Source organism: Zalophus californianus, chromosome 13, assembly GCF_009762305.2.
Source record: "Zalophus californianus isolate mZalCal1 chromosome 13, mZalCal1.pri.v2, whole genome shotgun sequence".
NCBI classification, from domain to species: domain Eukaryota; kingdom Metazoa; phylum Chordata; class Mammalia; order Carnivora; family Otariidae; genus Zalophus; species Zalophus californianus.
In genome coordinates, this window is record NC_045607.1 from 27,166,756 (window position 1) to 27,188,311 (window position 21,556).

The 21,556-nt window shown below is 40.0% G+C and overlaps 1 protein-coding gene across 4 annotated transcripts in view; it reads right to left on the reverse strand.

Moving 5' to 3' along the window:
* SLC44A1 (solute carrier family 44 member 1) overlaps positions 1–21,556 on the reverse strand; it is a 197,130-nt gene that overhangs the window by 127,895 nt on the left and 47,679 nt on the right. For 3 of the 4 annotated variants that reach the window (XM_027614815.2, XM_027614814.2, XM_027614813.2), the window contains exons 2-3: positions 15,107–15,196; positions 5,528–5,670 (exon numbers count right to left, since the gene is read on the reverse strand). In XM_027614815.2, coding sequence (XP_027470616.1) covers positions 5,528–5,670; positions 15,107–15,196 — 233 coding nt within the window. The remainder of the gene's footprint in view (positions 1–5,527; positions 5,671–15,106; positions 15,197–21,556) is intronic. The other variant, XM_027614816.2, reaches the window with a different exon arrangement.

Here is a 21,556-nt window from a genome sequence, read left to right on the forward strand (position 1 = left end):
ACCTCTTGGAATTCACACTTTGGTGTAATTCAATCCCCTTGACTTTGGGTGGGACTTGTGACTTGCTTCTAACAAGTAGAATATGGTAAAGGTGACAAGACATCACTTCTATAATTTTATACATGAAATTTAACTTCCATGTTGCTAGCAGACTCTACTGATGCTTTCCCTTGCTGGCTTTGAAGTAAGCCACCATATGCAGTGGCCCACATAGCATGCACTGAGGGTGGCCCCAGGCTTACACCCATAAAGAGCCAAGGCTCTTGAAAGACGGAGTGCTGCCAACTCTGTGAGCTTGGAAGGGGAACTCCCCAGCAGAGCCCTAATCCTGACCAACACCTTGATCGCAGTCCTGCAAGCGCTCTGAAGCAGGAGACCCAGCTAAGCCATACCCGTATTCCTGACCCACAGAAACTGTGAGATAGTAAATGTGTCCTCTTTTAAGCCACTAAGTTTATAGTAACATTGTTACCTAGCAAATGGTAATTATGACAGGCAGAAGAAACACACAACATAATTGGAGAAGAACTCCAAGGCAACCGAAAAACAAATTTGAGCTAGGAAAGTAATAAAAGATCACTATGGGATAAAGTCTGTTTTGAAATATTTCGTGAAGAGGTTAGGAGACCCACCTTAATTAAGTCTTTCAAGAATTCAGATTGGCAGAGAGGGCGAGGGGACAGTGCACAGGCAAAATGATTGTCTTGAACAATACTACTATACTGACAAACAGTGAGAAAGGACGGAATAGGCACAATGGGTCTAGATCATGGGAAGCCTAAAATGGCAGGTGTTGAGTGGGCTCACCTTTGATACTGTAGGCATTAACACTAAAGGAAAGGCTCTTGAGCAGGGAAATGACCATAAAAAGTGTTTGAAAGAACTTAATCCTATCATAGTATAAAGGATGGAGAAGATTAGAGATTAGAAGACCAAGAATAGATAGGCTAGCACAACAGTTGTGCTGAGGTCAACAAACATGTGAAGGAAAGATGCTCATGCTCACGAATAACCAAAGACGTGCAAATTAAAACTGTAAGAGACCATTTTTTGGCTAACTAAATGAGTAAAAAATAAAAACTAGTAATACTAGCAATCTCAGACATTGGTGGGAGTGTAAATGAAACAGACTTTATGGAAAGCCATATTCATCAGCAATTTTTATTAATAATCTTAAAATATAGGGCGCCTGGGTGATTCAGATGGTTAAGCGTCTGCCTTCGGCTCAGGTCATGATCCCAGGGTCCTGGGATCGAGTCCCGCATTGGGCTCCCTGCTGCTTGGGAGCCTGCTTCTCCCTCTGCTTCTCTCTCTCCACCCCCCCCGCCTCTCATGAACAAATAAATAAAATATTTTAAAAAATTAATCTTAAAATATATATTAGTAATCTCTTTTTTTTTTTAAGATTTTATTTGACAGAGAGAGACAGTGAGAGAGGGAACACAAGCAGGGGGAGTGGGAGAGGGAGAAGCAGGCGCCCCGCGGAGCAGGGAGCCCGATGCAGGGCTCGATCCCAGGACCCTGGGATCATGGCCTGAGCCGAAGGCAGACGCTTAACGACTGAGCCACCCAGGCGCCCCTGTATTAGTAATCTTAATCTTATCCTCAAACTTGGTAATTCACTTCCTAGAAAATATTTTAAGAAAATAATTTTTTTACCCATTCAACAAACATTTGAGTGTCTACTACATTCCAAGTACTGAGGATACAGTACTGAAAAGAAACCTCACCTCTGCTCTCACAGAACTTAGAAGACACATTTAACAAATAATCACAAAATAAATAATTACACATATGATAGGAAACCATGAGAATATTTTTATTTACTTTCATTTATTTATTTTTTAATAAACTCAACACCCAACGTGGGGCTCGAACTCACAACCCCAAGATCAAGAGTCACATGCTTTACTAACTGAGCCACCCAGGCACCCCATGAGGAAGTATTTTTAAATACCTGACTTAAACTGTGAGATCAGAAAAGATCTTTCTGGGAAATAACACTTATAGTGAGGGCTGAGGGATGAGTAGAATTTAGCCACGTGAAGAACGGGAGAAATGTTTCTTTCTGACAGAGAAAACAATACTCATGAAAGCAAGAAAGAGTTAGTTGTATTCAAGATTTTAGAGGATTCATTTATTAACTTATTCAACAAATATGTACGGAGGTAGGTCCTAGTTAAGTATCAGGTACTAGGGACTGAGGATAAGAAATGGGAGAAAGTAGTGATCAAGGTCAAGTTGAAGTAGCAACAGACAAAACAGATAAAAAAAATTCTATAGCTATGGTAGGGCCTAGTATTCATAATGAAGACAAAGAGGTATCAGGAAATGAATGAAAAAGGAGGGAACGAATGCATTTGTCAGGAAAAAGAAAAAGATGGAGTGAAGGTAACAAACACGAGGACGCTATGCCTTCTTTCAAATCCAAACAGTATAGACTTACCTGAGAAAGTATGTTCAAAAATGTATTATTCATTAAAAATATATATATTCCATTTATAGATAGAAATACTTAGATGGGTCAGCACTGAAATGTTTACATGCAAAGAAGAAGAAGTAGAGATCCAAAATAAATAAACAGGGGCCCCTGGGTTGTACAGTCAGTTGAGTGTCTGGATTTTGGCTCAGGTCATGATCTCAGGGTTGTGAGATCGAGCCCCAGGTCAGGTTCCATGCTGGGCGTGGAGTCTGCTTAAGATTCTCTCTTACCGGGGTGCCTGGGTGGCTCAGTTGGTTAAGCGACTGCCTTCGGCTCAGGTCATGATCTCAGGGTCCTGGGATCGAACCCCGCATCGGGCTCCCTGCTCAGCAGGAAGCCTGCTTCTCCCTCTCCCACTCCCCCTGCTTGTGTTCCCTCTCTCACTGTCTCTCTCTCTCTGTCAAATAAATAAAATCTTAAAAAAAAAAAAAAAGATTCTCTCTTACCCTCTCCCTCTCAATAAAAAAACAAACAAATGGGGCGCCTGAGTGGCTCAGATGGTTGAGCATCTGCCTTCGGCTCTGGTCATGATCCCGGGGTCCTGGGATCGAGTCCCGCACTGGGCTCCCTGATCAGTGGGAAGCCTGCTTCTCCCTCTGCCTCTCTCTCTCTCTCTCTTTCTGTCTCTTATGAATAAATAAATAAAATCTTTAGTAAAAAAACAAACAAACGAACAAATAAACAAACATGCATACTTAAGGTATAGCTACACTTGGGAAACTATTTCCTCTAGAGCAATCCATGAATGGCTCCCAACTATGCTAAGCACTCAGGGAAAAGTAACCACTTTTTTTTGGAATAAGAAGCAGGCTCTCTTTGCAAGAGGCCAATATATATAAATATATATATAGCATATAGAACATATAGTATATAGAAAATAGAAGGATTTGAAATTAAGAAATGACCAAATGAACCTCCATAAGGTTAAGCGTAAAGAGTGACATCAACACAAACCTTATGGTGACAATATGCTTGGAACCATCAGCAAATTTATAAAGGGAGCCATAAACATGAGTATGACCTCATGTGAACAACAGACCTCTGGGAAGAGAGCACTTTTCCTCCTATCTCATCAATTACCTAAATGGTAATATTTTATGTTTGGTACATGTCACCAGCATTAAAGAGTCAAAACATATTTAACAGCATAGACAGTACTACAATAACAAAAGATGTGGAATTCTATACTATTTTTGCAACTTCTAGGAGTCTAAAATTATTTCTAAAGAAAAAGTTTAAATATATATCTATATAGATAAGCTGTCTTGTTATCAGAAATAACACAAGGCCTAAAAGTTGTGTTAATTCTATAAAGCAATCAAAAAAGGGATAAATGAAAATCCTCCAAATTACTTTCTATGAGTCCAATTTTCACTTCTGTCAAGGGATACAGGTGCTTATCAAGAGAAGAGCGCATGGTCTGTGTTTGATATTCCAATGACCAACCAGACTTTTGAGAAAATCACTTCAATCTCTCTAAACCTCTGCCACACCTACCCCACAGCATGGTTATCATATGCTTGCCAACTATGATATGCTACACAAATATTCACTATTATTATTTGAAATTTTATGTATTTGAAATGCATCATTCCTTCATTCAATGGGGGATTATCTCTGAGATATGACTGACTATTTGGATTTCTTCAAGTTTGTGAAATTATCAAATTAATCTTATACTTTCCAGAAAGGGCCCTGATTTAACAAACAAATTTAACTAATAATAAATATAGCTACTATGCAGCACCTGGGTGACTCAGTCATTGAGTGTCTGCCTTCGGCTCAGGTCATGATCCCGGGGTCCTGGGATCGAGCCCCGTGTCAGGCTCCCTGCTTGGCGGGGAGCCTGCTTCTCCCTCTCCCACTCCCCCTGCTTGTGCTCCCTCTCTCTCTCTCTCTGTGTCTCTCTCTGTCAAATAAATAAATAAAATCTTAAAAAAATAAAATAAAATAAATACAGCTACTATATCCTGAAAAATGCTTCTTAAGACAACTATAGCCTAAAAATAGCTTTCACTGCTTAGACTTTTCCTATAAAGTTCATTAACTGAATTGGGTAACCCATTACTTTAAAATTAGTTTGGTTAATTCTGAAGACCTGTTTTTATTTATTAAGCTTGTCTAATCAAGTATGATGGGGCATTAATATACAGTGTGGACAAATACACTGACATCATACCTAAGATATGTTTGATGACATTTTCCTCACAGACATTAAAAATGAAATAATAGCTCTTATTTAAAAAAAAGGCAATTAAGTCAGGAATTTCATAAAGTGCAAAAGATGAAGCTTGAGAACTCAAAACGAATTTTAAAGTCTGACGAAGAAAACATTATCTTTTATAAAACAGGAAGGAGCGCCTGGGTGGCTCAGTCGGTTAAGCGTCTGCCGTCAGCTCAGGTAATGATCCCAGGGTCCTGGGAACAAGCCCCGTATTGGGCTCCCAGCTCGGCAGGAAGCCTGCTTCTCCCTCTCCCACTCCCCCTGCTTATGTTCCCTCTCTCACTGTCTCTCTCTCTCTCTCTCTCTGTGTCAAACAAATAAATAAAAAAATCTTAAAAAAAAAAAAAAAACTGGAAATTGATGTGTACCGTACTTATAAATGATGCATCACAAAATGTTTCATTATACCTTTAATGTTTCAAAATCCATTATCATCCCTGTCTCCCATTAAGTACAATCTTAGGAAGAAAAAATAATTACATTATTTCCAGAATTAAACTTCGTGTACAACCTAAAGGCTAATGGGAAAAAAGAGTATAGGAATAACGCTCTCAAATCAAGCCTTTACTCATTAAAACCTCAAGATGGTGCATTTTAACTTGGCAGCTAATTTTATTTCCTGGAAAACGTATTTAGAGCAAAAACATTTAGAGCAAAAACAGGAATAATTCTAGTGGGCAGTTAAAAAAAAAAAACCACCAACAGAAGTCATACAAAAATAATATCTTACTGAATATTATTTTTATAATAGTAAGAAAAGCAGGATTTTCTACCCCCCTTCAAAGTTTCCATAGCGTTCATTCAGCCAACAGTCTACTCACTTCCGATGGGTGTGGTCCATGCCACTGTTTGGTATTGCTTCCAACTTTGCATTTTTCTGCCCACAGATATTTCCATAGCTGTCGTATCCTGACACTAGTCTCGCTGCTGCACCTGTTGCTACTGAAAAGCCACAAATAAATCCCTAGAAAAAAAAAACAGAAAAAACATACAAATAAACCAGTTCAATAGCAACAGTCACTACTTGATACGATAATGAGCTTCTTTTGTCCGTTGAAGGGAACAAAGAGCTATCTTTCCTTATTGCAAACACTATTCTACTGTTTTCCTGGGATTTCACAGAAGCATCACAGAGAAGTCCACAGGGAAACACTATTTACTACTATAAACAAAACAAATCTCAAGCTTTTACATCATAAGATCGTCTATGCATTTTATAATAATAATAGCAGCTTCTCTGTATTGACCATCTGCGCTGTGCCGGGCTCCTACCAGGTGCTTACCAGACATTATCGATAATCCTCAGGATGGGGAAACTGAGACCCCGAGGGGTTCAATAAGTTGCCCAACGCCCTAGAAGCTAGTAAAGATCAGAGCATAAAATCAAACGCAGCTTGTTTCATTCTTTACTTTTATTTGGTTGTAAAGGAATTCTGTTAAATGGACAACAGCAACAGATGAAAGAAAAAAATTCAAAGAAGAATAGGTGTGTGGGTTTTGAATTATTATCACTTCGATGCACCCAACACTTCTGTATCCTTCCTGCAATAAAGCTGCATACAAGCCGAAGAATTACGCCATAAAACACCACCATGCTTTTGATACTGCAGACTCAAGGAGAGTGAGGCCCTGGGTCTGTGTGCCACAAAGGTCACTTCATTTCATGGGAATAGGCTTCATCACAGTGCCAAAGGCAAATAAATGGTAGATGCTTGGGGACTGCTTCGCGCCTCCTGAGTCAAGTACGCACTGACCAAGGCAAAGCAGTAACAACCTATACTCACTGCAGGCTAGTAGGCATAAGAATAGAATTAAGGTCAATCACTACTGATAAACTGAACTGGGCGGGAAGACTGGGGTTAGAAAACTTTGCAACATGGTCATTAAAAGGGTGAGTTTTTATTATCCTTATTGAAGTGGCCAATGAAGGCAGAGATTATCACTGTTTAATGTATCCTAGCCAAGTCTCATGAGTAGGACGTACATAAGCAACTCAGCTAGATCTCAGGCCCACAGTGCTCAGTACTTACTGCAGTTCCTCAGGAGAGTATTTCCCTCTTAAACATACTTTCCTAAAAAAGCAAACAAACTCTTTTTTCTAAATAACCCCTCTAGTTTTATCTTGCAGGTAAGGAAAGTGAGGTGGGGGAAGACGGAAGTAGAGAGTGTGGCTCTAGGTAGTAGAAACTGCTTGAAACTACAGTTTATAAGCAAGTCCACTCCAGAGTGGACACTATCTCTGATCTGCTACTCTCGTGCCTTCTGATCCTTGCCAGGTTACTTTAACTCTCTGTGCCTCAATTTACTCACCTGTAAAATGGACATAGTGAGTGCGTAGTTCATAAGACTGCTGTATGGATTAAATGAAATAATCCAGTAAAGTGGGAAGAATCCTACTCAGCACATAGTGTAAGAGCTCAATAAATATTAGCTACTATTGTTGTTAGAAATGAGAACATGTAAAGGAAAAGACCATAGGTTTGGGGGTCAGATAAAGTCAATGGAATACTGATGACTCTATTTTCTACTTGTGCAACACTGGACAAACCTGCTTAATGCTCTGTGCTTCAGTTTTCCTGTGTATAAATTGAGGCTAAAACCACTTACCACAAAGGCTACTGTGAGAATTACGTGAAATAATGCATGTAAGTGTCTGTTTCCATAAAAACGTTAGTACCCTTCTGCCTCAAAGCAACAGCTAACTGCTTGCACTAGGATTAGGCAGAGGCTGGTCCGGACTCACCCATTCACCCTTGCCTTCTGCCCCCTCCCTCTCTCCTGACTCCTCCATGGAAAATGCAAGACAGTGTAACACTGTCATACACACGTGCAAACCAGTACGCCATTTTAAACATATCGCTGAACCTCAAATTAGGAAATCCTACAATGAACAAAAACTGGAAGTGGAGGTAAACGTTAGGAGGTTTAATGGCTAACCTTTCCAATACAGTTCTTTAACAAGAAGAATCAGAGAATAACAGAAAGGGAACCCAGAGAGATCTGGATTTAAACCCTCACTCTACCACTTACTACCTATGTGACTTTGATCCAATTACCGACTTAAGAGTGTTTCTTCCTCATCCCTCACAATTTCACAGCCTAATGACGAGGACTAAATGAAATAATGCCCCTCTAACCCCTAGCTGGTCTGGTACATGGCTGGTGATAAGAAACAGGAGCTGTTGGTGGGAAATTTGAAGGATAAAGCCAGCCTCAAGAAGTTGACACCAGTAACTGGGGACTAACCAAAAACTCCTTCAGTTCTCTCCTGTAGAACAAAAATTTCTAGGGGGAAAATGAGCAATATTGTCAGTAATTGTGTCACTACATAGAAACATTCAGACCACAATTACAATCTTCTTTCACTACTAGTCTAAAATAGCAAAGCCTTTGCATAATTAAAAGGTTATGTTCTTCTTTCACTTTTTATAGAAATGTTCTTCTTATGTTTGATAAGTACTTTGTGTTACAGATTCCTTTAAATGGCTTCTGATTTCCCTTTCTATTTTTAACAGTACTGTTGGACATGTTCGTTTGGTTTTTTTTTTTTTTTTAATCATAAGCACCTCACATCCCTCTGGGATGTAGACAGAGGATAAATTATAAACATTACATATATGTGGTAAAATGGGACACTGACATATTTTCACACAGACCATTTAAACTTCTTAGTAGCTTCCAAAGGCATTAGAGAAGAGAGGGTGAGAAGCTGCAGGGGAGAAAGGAAGGAGAATAAGTAAGCTAATAAGATAGGAAGAAACCATGACTGCTATCCCAGGGACTTCCCATATGGTACAAGTACTGACAATGGGGAACTAGGCCAAATATAATTAAAAATACAATTGCCTTTAAAACACACACACACACACACATTCTGAAATCCAAATGCGGGAAGCAATATAGTTTCAGATGAGAAAAAAATGTAGTACATGAAATTAAAATAGGATGCAAGAAACTTTACAGAATGCACTCAATAATTTAATGGCTCTAAGCGGGGAGAGGAAGACGCATTCAAGAGAAGGAAATCATATTAATGAGGCAAATGATAAGGGGGATGAGGAAAGCTTTTATATGCCTATAGTAGAGAGCAATCACTGCAGAGAAAGTAAGCCTGTTACTAAGGAAGAGAACCACTGCTAAAATCTTAAAAGGACTGAGTTACTGAAGTCCTTGCAGAACTGCTCTTTTGAGACGGGAGGAGCAGACAAATCTAATCACAAAGAGGAGGTGACTCAAATCAGACCAAGGCATACACTGGCGGATCCCAAGCTGGATCTGGCAAACTAGGAAGTATCCATTGCCTAAGTGGGAAAAAGGCAATTTGCTAATTAACAAACTGTGCTTACTCGTTCAACGCAAGAAGGAGGATTTGCTTAGTTTCATTCACTATTAGTCAAAGGAAGGGACATATTTTATTTCACAAGCATGTTTGAATTTCAAACCTGGAGACTTAACATGCAGCTGAGCAAGGCAGAAGGCCTTAGTTTTGGCTTTGGGGGTGGAAAAAAAACAGTCAACAAAAACGTGTGTGGCAGGTGGGGCTAAAATATGAATATGGCAAAATGTTTCAAAATAGAAAGATGGGCAAAAAAAAAAAAAAAAAGACTTACACTTAGAGCTCTCTCCCAGGGATTAAAAAAAATATGCCCAGACTCTTTTTTCCTCAAATACTACTTCCTCTAGCTCTATACCTAATCCTATACCTCTATCCCTAAACTCAACCAAAGCTTGCATTCAATCTCGTAATAACTAATTTGTCAAACCTTGAAGTAACATTTGGCTTCTGTTTCTCCTCTTCTTAGAACCCTGAGACATGAAAGGCTATTAGGACCCAGCAGACAGGATAAGAATGTCTGATGCAGAGCTAATATTTATACAAACAAACAAAAAATTTAAAAATTTTCCCCAATCTGCCAGATTTCTTTAAAGTTTAATAGGATGTATTACTCTAAGAAAGAAGAAAGAAGCAATAAGCAAAAATGACTGGAAGTCTCGAAGATGCCTCTCAATAAGCATTTACGGAGCATCATCAAACCCAAGATGTCATGCAGGGTATGAAAGGGTTATAAGACATAAAGTTTACCCTGAAAGAACTGAAATGTTCTCAAAAGATTAGAAAATAATGAGGTGTGAGAAAGCAAGATCAGAGAGGCTCAGTTGCATGAGCAGCTTGAACAATGCAAAGAAGAAATAAAACACACGGACAAGGAATGCTAGGAACTGAACCCGGCTCTGCCGCAAATACTCCTTATGATCGTGGGGAAGTCACTTTAAATTCTGAGCCTCAGTTTCCTTACCTGTCACAAGGCTTGAACTAGATTAATCTCTAAAGCCCTTTCCTCTTCCCAAATTTTATGATCCTAAGGGAAAGTAGACAGAGAGTAAAATGTTTCAGACTATACTTGCAGGAAGAAGGATAAACCCATTTAGTCCAGCACAGTGACCAAGAATACAAAAACAAGAGTGGATTAAAAGTAAATTAATTCAAACTATTTAAAAATAGTTAAAATGGCAAATTTTATGTTATATATATTTTACCATAATTTTTTTTTAAAAAGGAAAAAAACAAAGGATTTAACAGAAAGTAGGTAGGTATTTGGATCAGGTAACCTCAGGGTAATTTTTGGCGTGCTCTTCTTCCTATTCTAGGATCCTGCCAGAGCTCAGACCATCACACAGAGGGGACTAAATACTGCAGTGAGTCTTTGAGTCTTTCACTTTGTGCTGCATGCTCAAGAACAGTTAATGAGGTAGAAACACTATGCTCTGGGAACTATACTAAGGCTATAAAATAAAAAAGGTCCTTGAAGCAGTCTGAAGGGACAACGTATTCAGTGTCGTCTCCTACTCCCGGCTCTAGTCCAGATCATTCTCCAAAACTCCCAACTCTGCATTTCCCACTGCTATCTTTACCCACACCCTACTTCTCCCAAACTCATCTTCTCATTCCACATTTCCTCAAGCCACTTCCCTTTCCTGCATCTACCCTGTCTGCCTTTGTATATCATTCCTTACCAGGCCGCACATGTAAGGTACAGAGTGAGCGGACTCCTCAGTCTCCCCGCTCCACACTTCTGGCCATCATTCTCGCTTCCTAACTGCACCGGAGGAAGCAAGGATGCTAACCTGTTTGCTCAGAATCTGAACTACTGATGAGACCACATTTTCCTGGCAGGTGAGGTTACTGTGTCCATGTTCTAAACAACAACTTTCCTATTGTTCCCAATTCCAGGCAACAAAGGAGGGACTACCTCTTGAGGACTTGCCTTCTAGACCTCTTCTCTTCCCGGCCCAATCCTGCCACTGTGTAACCTAGACAAGTTATTGAACATAGCCCTGTGCCTCTGTATTCTTATCTGTAAAATGAGAATGATGTTGACAGTAACATCAACTTCATTGTATAGCTGTGAAATTTAAACGTTTCCGTGTCACATGCAGGACAGTCTCGAGTCCAGAGTAAGCAGCGCTCAGTATCAGGGGTACGTTGTAGGGCGTCACCACTGTCCATGGTGAGCACTCCTATTAGGGCCAAGCAGTCACCTCTTTCCTGCCTTTCTGTGGTAAGCTGATCTGGGCAGAGAGGGTCCAGATGGATCTCTTCTCTCTTCTCACTCATACCTCTCTTTCCCCGAGACAGAATGAAGTCACACTGCCCAACATGGGAAGGACGTTCAGGCCACATGGCCTAAGCTTCATTCTCTAAGTCGTTTTTACCAAGGAGCTCTTTACTGGATATAATCAGGTGACTGTCTGGCTAATATAGTGCTTTGTTGATCCATCTCATTCTTGTTCCTTCATGTATACAGAAATTGTGGTTTAGAACCTACAAGCTGCAGTCAGAGTTGACCTGAAAAACCCTACCCTGAACCCTTCATACAAGAACCTCTTAGTTAGGGCGCCTGGGTGGCTCAGTCGTTAAGCGTCTGCCTTCGGCTCAGGTCGTGATCCCAGGGTCCTGGGACCGAGTCCCACATTGGGCTCCCTGCTCCGCGGGAAGCCTGCTTCTCCCTCTCCCACTCCCCCTGCTTGTGTTCCTGCTCTCGCTGTGTCTCTCTGTCAAAAAAAAAAAAAAAAAAAGTACCTCTTAGTTATCCTTACTCTGCCTCGCTGTTGTCCTCAACGTTGATGATACTCCCTCCTCTCCTTTATCACTACCTTACTTCAGGTTTTCCACAGGTTACTGGACTATTCAGTCAGCCTCCATAGAGGTCCCTCTTCATAAGGTTTTATAAGCCATCTGTAACACTGGCTACCAGGGCCATCTTTCTAATAAGCCTGGTCACATCATTTCTTGCTCACAATCCTTCAGTGGTTGGGGCACCTGGGCGGCTCAGTCGGTTAAGCGTCCGACTCTTGATTTCCTCTCAGGTCATGATCTCAGGGTTGTGAGATTAAGCTCCATGTTAGGCTCCTTGCTGGGTGTGGAGCCTGCTTAAGATTCTCTTTCCCTCCCCCCCTTTGCCCCTCCCCCATTCTTCCTCTTCTAGAAAGAAAGAGAAAGAAAGAAAGAAAGAAAAAAAGAAAAAAGAATAGAAAACTCTTCAGTGGTTTATTGGCACCTAAAACAGTAGTCTCAACCCTGACTGAACATTGGAAACAGAGATTAAGTCAGAATCAGAGGAGGAACTCGGGAAAGAGTATTTTTAAATCCCAGCTGATTCTGATATGTAATCAACTAGTCCAGTAGAACAACTTGACTGCTACTTTAATGGAAAACAGAAATTTAGAAGTACAATGCTACATGCAATTTTTTTTAGAACAGTAAATGTATGTCCAATAATTTCAGAATATTGATAAAAGTTCAAATGTGGAAGATGACAGCTCTCAAGAAGGCTGTCAGCAATTTGCTTTGAAAAATACCCTAAGTTCTAGACAAGGCAAGCATGGAAAAACCTGGAACGTAAGGGAGGAAACAGAAGTACAAATATTTATGAAGAGGTGAACATGAGTAAATAAAAAGATATAATGCTAGAGATGAATGAAATAAGACAAGATCTTACAATTTTTATTTCAAAGCATAGATATCAAGGAATGAGCAAAGAACTGCAAGTAAGGACAGTGAATAAAGATTTAGCTTGACTATTTGGCCATGAGATGACAGAAAGAAGCAGACACCTGGCCACTAGGTTAAAAGAGTATTCCAGTTCCTATTCTACCTTTGCCACATATTACCAGTATTCTATTCTTAGACAAGCTAATATTTACCCTTGTTACACTTTGTTTGTAAGCTGGGGAGAAAACCTATTTCATAAGGTAACTGGGAGAATTTAATGAGATGAATACAAACAAAAGCATCAAGCATAGGATAATGCTCAACAAACGTGAGATGAATGTTTCTCTGAAACATACCTCAGAATGAAATCCTAAAGAAAAAAACTTTTAAAAACCATACAAAACAAATACACAGAAGACAAAAAACTTTGCTCTACTGCTGTGTCCGTATGGTAGGCAACAGAACTTGGAAATTCCTCCAGTTTCCACATGGCAAAATGTGAGGTCAACTCAACTCCACAAGGGTAATCCATTTAAAAAAAAAATTCTAAAACAAATACCACTATGCCTATATTTAAAAGTACACACAGTGGGTCTTAATTGCCATGGCACTGAAATCAACATTATATTAATTACCATTGCATTAAAATGTGTCAGTAAACAAATAGCTCCTTATTCTAAGTTACTCCTAAATCAGCCTATCAACATTAATGACTGCACTTTCCTGAGCTATTTTATCACAGAAAATCAAAAGCACCTGGAATGGCAGGTACATGTTTTTATAAACATAATTTTGAAAGGTCAGCTGCCGTCTGTCTCCAGGATAATTCAGGGAGTAGGGAGAGGTTGTGCTAATTCTGTTAGCAAAAAAATCTTTCCCACACTTGGCACACATACCACATTTCAGAAGCTACTCCATTAAACTAAGTAGACTCTTCAACAACATCTTCAAAGTCCTAAGTGAGGAAATGGGTATTCTGATGTTTTCTAAATATCTTAGGTTTCATGAAACTGAGCTGTCCTTATCTTTAAAATGAATACTCCTCATTTTATTTGATTTATGATATCTCTTTAAAGTCGGCTGCTTTCTTTTCCTTTCTTCAGGTACATAACCGGTAGGGACCATGACAAACTGCAATTATGCCTATTCGTCAGGATTAGGGTGGTTCTGTGGTTTGCAAATGGCATTTGAGAGGTGTGCAGTTGCAGAGGACATAGAGTAAGATTAGCCTTAAAGAAGCCCTACAAGAGGTATGGGGCTTAAAAACACTCATACATTTGTGAAAAAAGGCTGCTAGAGGTAGTGTATTTGTGTTTTGGTTGTGAAGACTAAGAAAGAGAGCATAATACCCATCTGCACAGTCCCCTTGAGGAAGCGGAAAGGAGCGGGCAGAAGAGAGTACCAGCCTGGAAATGAGGAGAGCAGGTCTGTGACCAGCTCTCCCATGAACTAACAGTGTGGCCTTGGCATGGTCATTTCCATCTCTGGGTTGGATGCTTTTCATATGTAGAATGAGGGGGATGAACCAGGGGAGGATTTCCAAGCCCATTCTGACTCTGGCTCTCAACATCACCGAGCTTTAAAAGCACTGTTGTCATCCTTTCCCCCACCCCTCAGCCCAGCACACCAGCAGTGGCTCTAAAGTTCCTGAAGCCTGCGCCAGAAATCCTGCAGGACAGGGTGGGGACGCAGTTTGAAAAAGCAACCCCCCCACCCCTACCGACACTGCACCAGGGGCTCTGCTCCTTCATCCTCTACACCCAGTGGAAAATCACCAAGTCCCTGATCTCCGATGGAAAGATGCCACTCTTTAGAGCAGACATGCCACTCTTTAGAGCAGACACAGTGTCGTTGGGGGTGGGGGTGGGGTGGGGTGGGGAGAGGCTAGTATAGGCAGAAGGAGGGAGCAACCAGCCTCCCCTGGAGGAAGAACTAAAAGATGTCAGATTTGGAAACACTGTAGACATCCTCTAGCACAAACTCTAATTGTATATAAAGGAACACCAAATCCCCCCGGAGAACACTGGTGCAAAAATAACCATCAGGTTTGTGGGACTGGGTTGGATACATGCTCAGGACTTGGGTCAGTGCTCCGCTCAACACTCCATCAATATCACAATTCAAAGACATTCATGTCGAATGGTCTGGCTTTCTTAAATGATCTAGGACAAGAGACAGAGTTCCAATGCTCTTAATTTTATCTCATGTATCAAGGGGTACCAAATACCAATGAAGTGCACGGTACAAAAATAACCAGCTTTGATGGTCTCCTAGGACCTCCAGTTAGAAGCACTTCAGGAGGGGTTAAATATAAATAAATAACAAGCTCCCTCTTTAAACCAATTCCGCATCATTCCCCTGGATCATGAGTTCGCCGGGGTCTGATGCTCTGTGAGAGGATCCTTACCATCCCAATGCAGAAGAGGATAAAAAGCAGCAACCATGGCACATCTGTACAGCTACGGTCCTCCAGCGGCTTCCATTCCCGTTTAGAGCTCTAATGGAAAAGACAAAGTAACAGAGTGGCGAGTGTTAAACTTAGTTAAAATCAGGAAGGCACAAACATATCACTTACTCCTAGATTCCTTCTTGCTGGACATGTTTCTTACTGAAACTTTTAAGACAAAACTCGAATATGTGCCACCTTTCTGGGATGTCTTCCCTAACTCCCACCGTTCTCCCTGTCCCATGCAGAGTACTGACTGCAATGCTTTTTTTTTTTTTTTTTTGGTACCTCTATTACGGTATTTAGCATGCTGAATTGGAACGTGTTGAGCTGTGTCACCAGAAGAGCATGAGCTTCACAAGGGAAGAGACCTCTTCTCATTTCCCGGCATCTACCATGACACAGGAGGATTCGAGGTATGTACTCAGTGTGAGCTTTTTAAAATTAATAAACAGGGGTGCCTGGGTGGCTCAGTAGATTAAGTGCCTGACTCTTGTTACATCAGCTCAGGTTTTAATCTCAGGTTTGTGAATTCAAGCCCCACGTTGGGCTCCATATTGGGTGGAGAGCCTGCTTAAAATAAATAAATAAAATAAAAAAAGAACAAATTCTTCCAACTTCGATCTTAGTGGTAGCTTTCTCTTTGTGTGTCCAGATGCTAGACTAACAAATTTAGAATGTGCTTTACATGTGTTCTCTTCTAGGAAGAAAGCCCATTAAAATGAACTCCTATTCGGGGGTAGTTTCTTTTATATCTAATAAGATTCAGGAAGGAAAAACTGAATTAAAACATTTTTACAGACTAATCTGGGTAACTCCTAAACTATCATCCATGGATCTTTACTCTGTTTCTGGAAAGTTTAAAGAGTTTCTAGATCAAACAGAGATTCCCTAACTAAAGAACTAGAAGCATTCTAAAAGTGAATTTGCAAAGTATTGACTGGAATCATGATTGTATTTTTCTTTCTTATAGCAAACAGTCTTTGGTTTTTGAATCATCTTACAAATTCCTTTTAAACAGAATGTAACTAAAATAACACTCCTAAGCTTTCTAATGAACAAAAATTCCAGAGCATCACAGCCTCCACTGAAAACGATAAACCGAGAAGGGAGAGAGATGGTAGTCTCGGGAAACCTATGGGAAAAGTTCCTGTAAGAAGATGGGTGTGCAGGTGCCTGGGTGGCTCAGTCGTTAAGCCTCTGCCTTTGGCTCAGGTCATGATCCCAGTGTCCTGGGATCGAGCCCCGCATCTGGTTCCCTGCTCAGCAGGAAGCCTGCTTCTCCCTCTCCCTCTGCCCCTGTTTGTGTTCCCTCTCTCACTGTATTTCTCTCTCTGTCAAATTAATAAATAAAATCTTTAAAAAAAAGAAGAAGAAGAAGGGTGTGGCCTCCAATGGCTTCCATGACAAGATCAGGAAGCCATCTGGGAAGGCTTATCTGCAGGAAAGCGCACACAAGCAGAAGGCAGGTGGAGATAACACAGAGCCCTCCAATACTAGATATACTAATACTAAATACTAAATACTAGTATTTAGAGTGCAAGAGTGAGGAGCTGGTTCTCAGGTTTGCTTATTAGCTTTACTTCCCTTAAAAAAAAAAAAGTTTTAGCTATGTACTCTTTGATAACCTGATGAAAAGTAAACATCGTCTTGGGAGTTATGCATCTATTTGCATAATTCTCATAAAACCTTAGGGAATTCAGACCCCAGGTTAGGAAAGTCAACTTTAAAATACCTGCCTATCAACGTTGAGGGCAGAGAGTCTGAGCTACAACCCTTCTTTCCTGATCCCTCACATGCTAACCAGACAAATGCTTTTTCCTTGTTTAGTGCCTTACACTGTTGAATTGTTCAACAAAAAAACCCGCCACCCTTGAAAGCTTGCTCCCAGACACCCACACAAGAAAACAAAAGAGCAGTAGTGAGTCATGGGGAAAAACCTTACCCCAAGACTCTAACTAGCATTAAAAAACCAAGAGTGAGTAGGCAGTTTGTTCCAGAGGAATGTAACACTTTGGAAAATGGATAAAGGGCTCTGTTCTCTCCCTGGTTCTGTCATTAGCTAGCTACACGACTTTAGATAAATTGCTTCCTCTCTCTGGGTGGCAGGAAGGAGTTAGATTGGATCTCTTAGGTTCCTTCCAACTCTAAAAATCTGTGATCAGGAAGACAGTTTTGTGAAAATTTTTATTATGACCAAAAAAAAGAAAGCGCTACAAAAATAATTTAACATTATTCCTTGTATTATTCAAGTAAGAATGCCTGTATTGTGGTCTGTGTTTTGGAAGATAGTTGCTCACAGTATGAATAAAGAATGTTTCTTTGTATTAAGTAATTTCAATCTTGAGTAATACCCATTACAGTAAAATTACTTACAAACACAGAATTTGGACACCTCTTTGAAATTCATTATATTTACTCTAAGGTAATTTCCAGAGCAACAGCTACTTTAAAATACTATATTTGTTTATTTTAAACTGTCGGGGGGGGGGGATAAATAAACTGATTGAGTTTATTTATCCACAACTATTGTCTTAGTAGTTTTACCTTAGACCAACAGTCTGCTTTTAATGCTTAAATTCTCACCAAAACATAAAGAAAGTGGGATTTCATTCTTGACCAGAAACACAAAGATTCAACATCTCAACAATTCAATTCAACTTACTGTGGGCCACTTCTAACCAAATATATAAAAAACCTTTCACTGGGGATGAGAAGTGGAAAAAGGATAGGGGTTACATATAAAAAAAATAGTGATAGGGCGCCTGGGTGGCTCAGTCATTAAGCATCTGCCTTCCGCTCAGGTCATGATCCCAGGGTCCTGGGATCGAGCCCCACATCGACCTCCCTGCTTGGCGGGAGGCCTGCTTCTCCCTCTCCCACTCTCCTTGCCTGTGTTCCTGCTCTCACTATATCTGTCAAATAAATAAAACCTTAAAAAAAAAAAGAATATTAAACTTGCCTTTCCCACTCTCTTTACTAAAATTTGACTTAACAGTGGCATATTTTCATTTTAGCTCCTATTCTTAATGCTATCAGTCATTGATCACTGTTAAGTAGGCGCTATACCCAAAGCTTTACATACTTGATGTCTTCTTTACATACATTATGTCTTCAAAACAGCTAATGTAGGTATCCTTATTTCACAGATAAAAAACAACAACAACAAAACCCCTCAAGCACAACAGTTAAATAATGAGCCCAAGATTTTACAGCTGTGCAACGAGAATTTGAATCCAGGTCTGTGACTACAAAGCCAAATCCAATGAGAATATCATTCATTTGTACCAGTCAGTAAGGAGCAAAAAACTCCATTAGTTTTTCCTCACAATACAAAATTTGGGAGCCAATCCAATTATTTAAAATCCTATATGCACAGAGAAAGAGAGTGAGATGTTTTATGAGCCATGACATTTCTCAAGCCAGTCAAGAAACCCAACAGTTGAAAAATTTTAATGTTTCTTTAACAGATTTAACCAAGTGGCAACTGGATTTAATGCTGTCTGTTTCTTCCAATTAAAATCCACACAGACCCGGCAAAAGTAAAATGTTTTACAAAAGCACTTGTTAAATGTGATTTTTATCCCTTTCTCAAATTCTACAGATTAATACCAGCTGCCAGTAAATGTTAGCTCCCTTCCCCTTCACAGAATCTTTCAATTTAGGAATTAAATAGGGTCAAAGTTATCATACCATGCAACCCTTAGTGACAGTGATTGAGACCGAGGGAAGGGAGAGGTACAGATGAGCCCAATGGATCACATTTGATCCTCAAAACAATTCTGAGTCATTATTATATATTCCTGATTTTTCTATTTTGTAAAAGAGAAAACCAAGGTTCAGAGAAAATAAGTGAAAAATCTATTTCTGAAACCTGAGACCTCAAACTCAAGCAGAGAGATGGACACTGTAAGAGTTAAGGCAATGCTAAAAATAAAAAACATGGTAACAAGATGAAGAACGCCTTTGTCAGCCTCATCAATAGACTAAACACAGCTGAGGAAAGAATCAATAAACTCAAGGATAGAATCAATAAACTCAAGGATAGGTCAATAGAAATTACCAACAGTGAAACACAAGGAAAAAAAAGAGTTAAAAAAAATAAAAAACCCACAACCAAGCATCCAAGAACTATAGGGCAATATCAAATGGTCTAACATACGTGTAATTGGAATCCCAGAAGAAGACTGAATGAGACAGAGAAAATGTTAGAAGAAATAATGACTGAGAATTTTCCAAAAATTGTAACAAAATTAGCACAGCTATATTTACTAAATTTATAACAAAAGAAATCAAAGCACAGATCCAAGAAGCTCAGAGAATCCAAGCAGGATAAAACCAACACACATAAGCGTGTGTGCATACACACAATACACACCTTACACATATTATATTCAAACTGTTGGAAACCAAAAATACAGAGATCTTGATGGCAGTGGAGGGGGACGGGGCACAAAGATTAAATAACCTTCTTGTCAGAAACCACGCAAAGCAAAAAACCAATGCAATGACATCTTTAAATTACTGAAAAAAAGTTTTTAAAACAACCAATACACTAGGGGTGCCTGGGTGGCTCAGTCGGTTAAGCTTCTGCCTTCAGCTCAGGTCATGATCTCCGAGTCCTGGAATCGAGCCCCATGTCAGGCTCCCTGCTCAATGGGGAGTCTGCTTCTCCTTCTTCCTCTGCCCCTCCCCCAGCCCACTGATTCTCTAATAAATCTCTTTAAAAAAAAAAGCCAAAACAACCAACACTATTAACCCAGAATTCTATACCCCCCAAAAAAATGTTTCTCAGAAATACATTTCCAAACAAAATCTAAGAATTTATTAGCAAACCTCAACTATAAAAAAGTCTTAAAAAATTCTTCAGACTTAAAGAATAAAATACCAAATTTCAATGTACTCAGAGAAACAAAGATTTCCAAAAATGGATAAAATTAAAGTTTGAAACTTCCATAATAAAGTTTTATTATTTATTTATTTATTTATCTTAGAGAGAGAGAGAGAGCATGTAAGCGAGGGGAGGTGCAGAGAGAGAGGGAGACAAGCAGACTCCCTGCTGAGCAGGGAGCCAAAGCAGGGCTCAATCCCAGGACCCTCAGATCATGACCTGCGCCAAAACCAAGAGTCAACTACTCAACCAACTGAGCCGCAAGCACCCTAAAGTTTTTTTTTTATTTAAAAGATAAGGGTGTGAATATATGTGTACAATGACATTCACATTATATAGTCTTTTTACTTATACAAGGTTAATAATCTAGAAGGCAAAATTATCATTTATAATACTAGTACTAGACCATAAAAAACAATTCTAAGTCAGACCACAACCGACCTCTATCTCATGTTTCTTTTTTTAAAGATTTATTTATTTATTTTAGGGAGAGAGAGAGAGCTCGTGCACATGAGTGGAAGAATCTCAAATAGACTGCGCTGAGCATGGAGCCGGACGCAGGGCTTGATCTTGCAACCCTGAAATCACGACCTGAGCTGGAATCAACAGTCTGATGATTAACCAACTGAGCCACCCGGACTCCCCTGACCTCTATCTCATGTTTATATTTTCTTACATTCATATCCTTAAAGTTAGGGAAGAAAAATGTTTAATATCTTCACATTCCTTCCTACATTTTGCACATCATAGATGAAAAGAAAGAAAGGGAGGGAAGGAAGGAGGAAGAAAAGCTTCCATCGTATCTCTTACAGAAGTCTTAGCACAGGCAACTATGTCCTAGACTCCACATTCACTATGAGCCCTAATACCTAAAGCCAAGGCCTTCTGGTAAATTTGATATGCTGTAGTAGGGATGTGTATTTTTTTTTTAAAGATTTTATTTATTTATTTGACAGAGACAGAGATAGCGAGAGCAGGAACACGAGCAGGAGTGGGAGAGGGAGAAGCAGGCTTTCCACCAAGGAGGGAGCCCGATGTGGGACTCAATCCCAGGACCCTGGAATCATGACCTGAGCCGAAGGCAGACGCTTAACGACTGAGCCACCCAGGCGCCCGGGATGTGTATTTTTTAGGAACTAAACCCTGTAACAAGTTATGACCTAAATTTCCATGTTATTTCTAATGAAAATATGGTTGTTGAGTAAATGTATTACAGCTAACAGTAACACACAAAGGTTTGGACAAATGATATGTTATAAGCAGTTAGGTCAAATCAGGTATCACTGGAGGGCATCAGCAGTAAAAAGGGCAGGCAGGGTGGGCCAAGGGTAGGAAAAGGTCTGGCAGATGTAAATCTAGTTCACCGAAGTAGGCCAAGCAGGAAGGATCGGAAAGAAATGAAAAGATCGGAGAGGCAATACCAACAATCCAGAATTGAGACAAGCGGGTCTCAAACACAGAGTCAAGGAGGACCCAAAATCCAGGAAGTCACAAGACACCCAGGTGATATCTAACAGCAA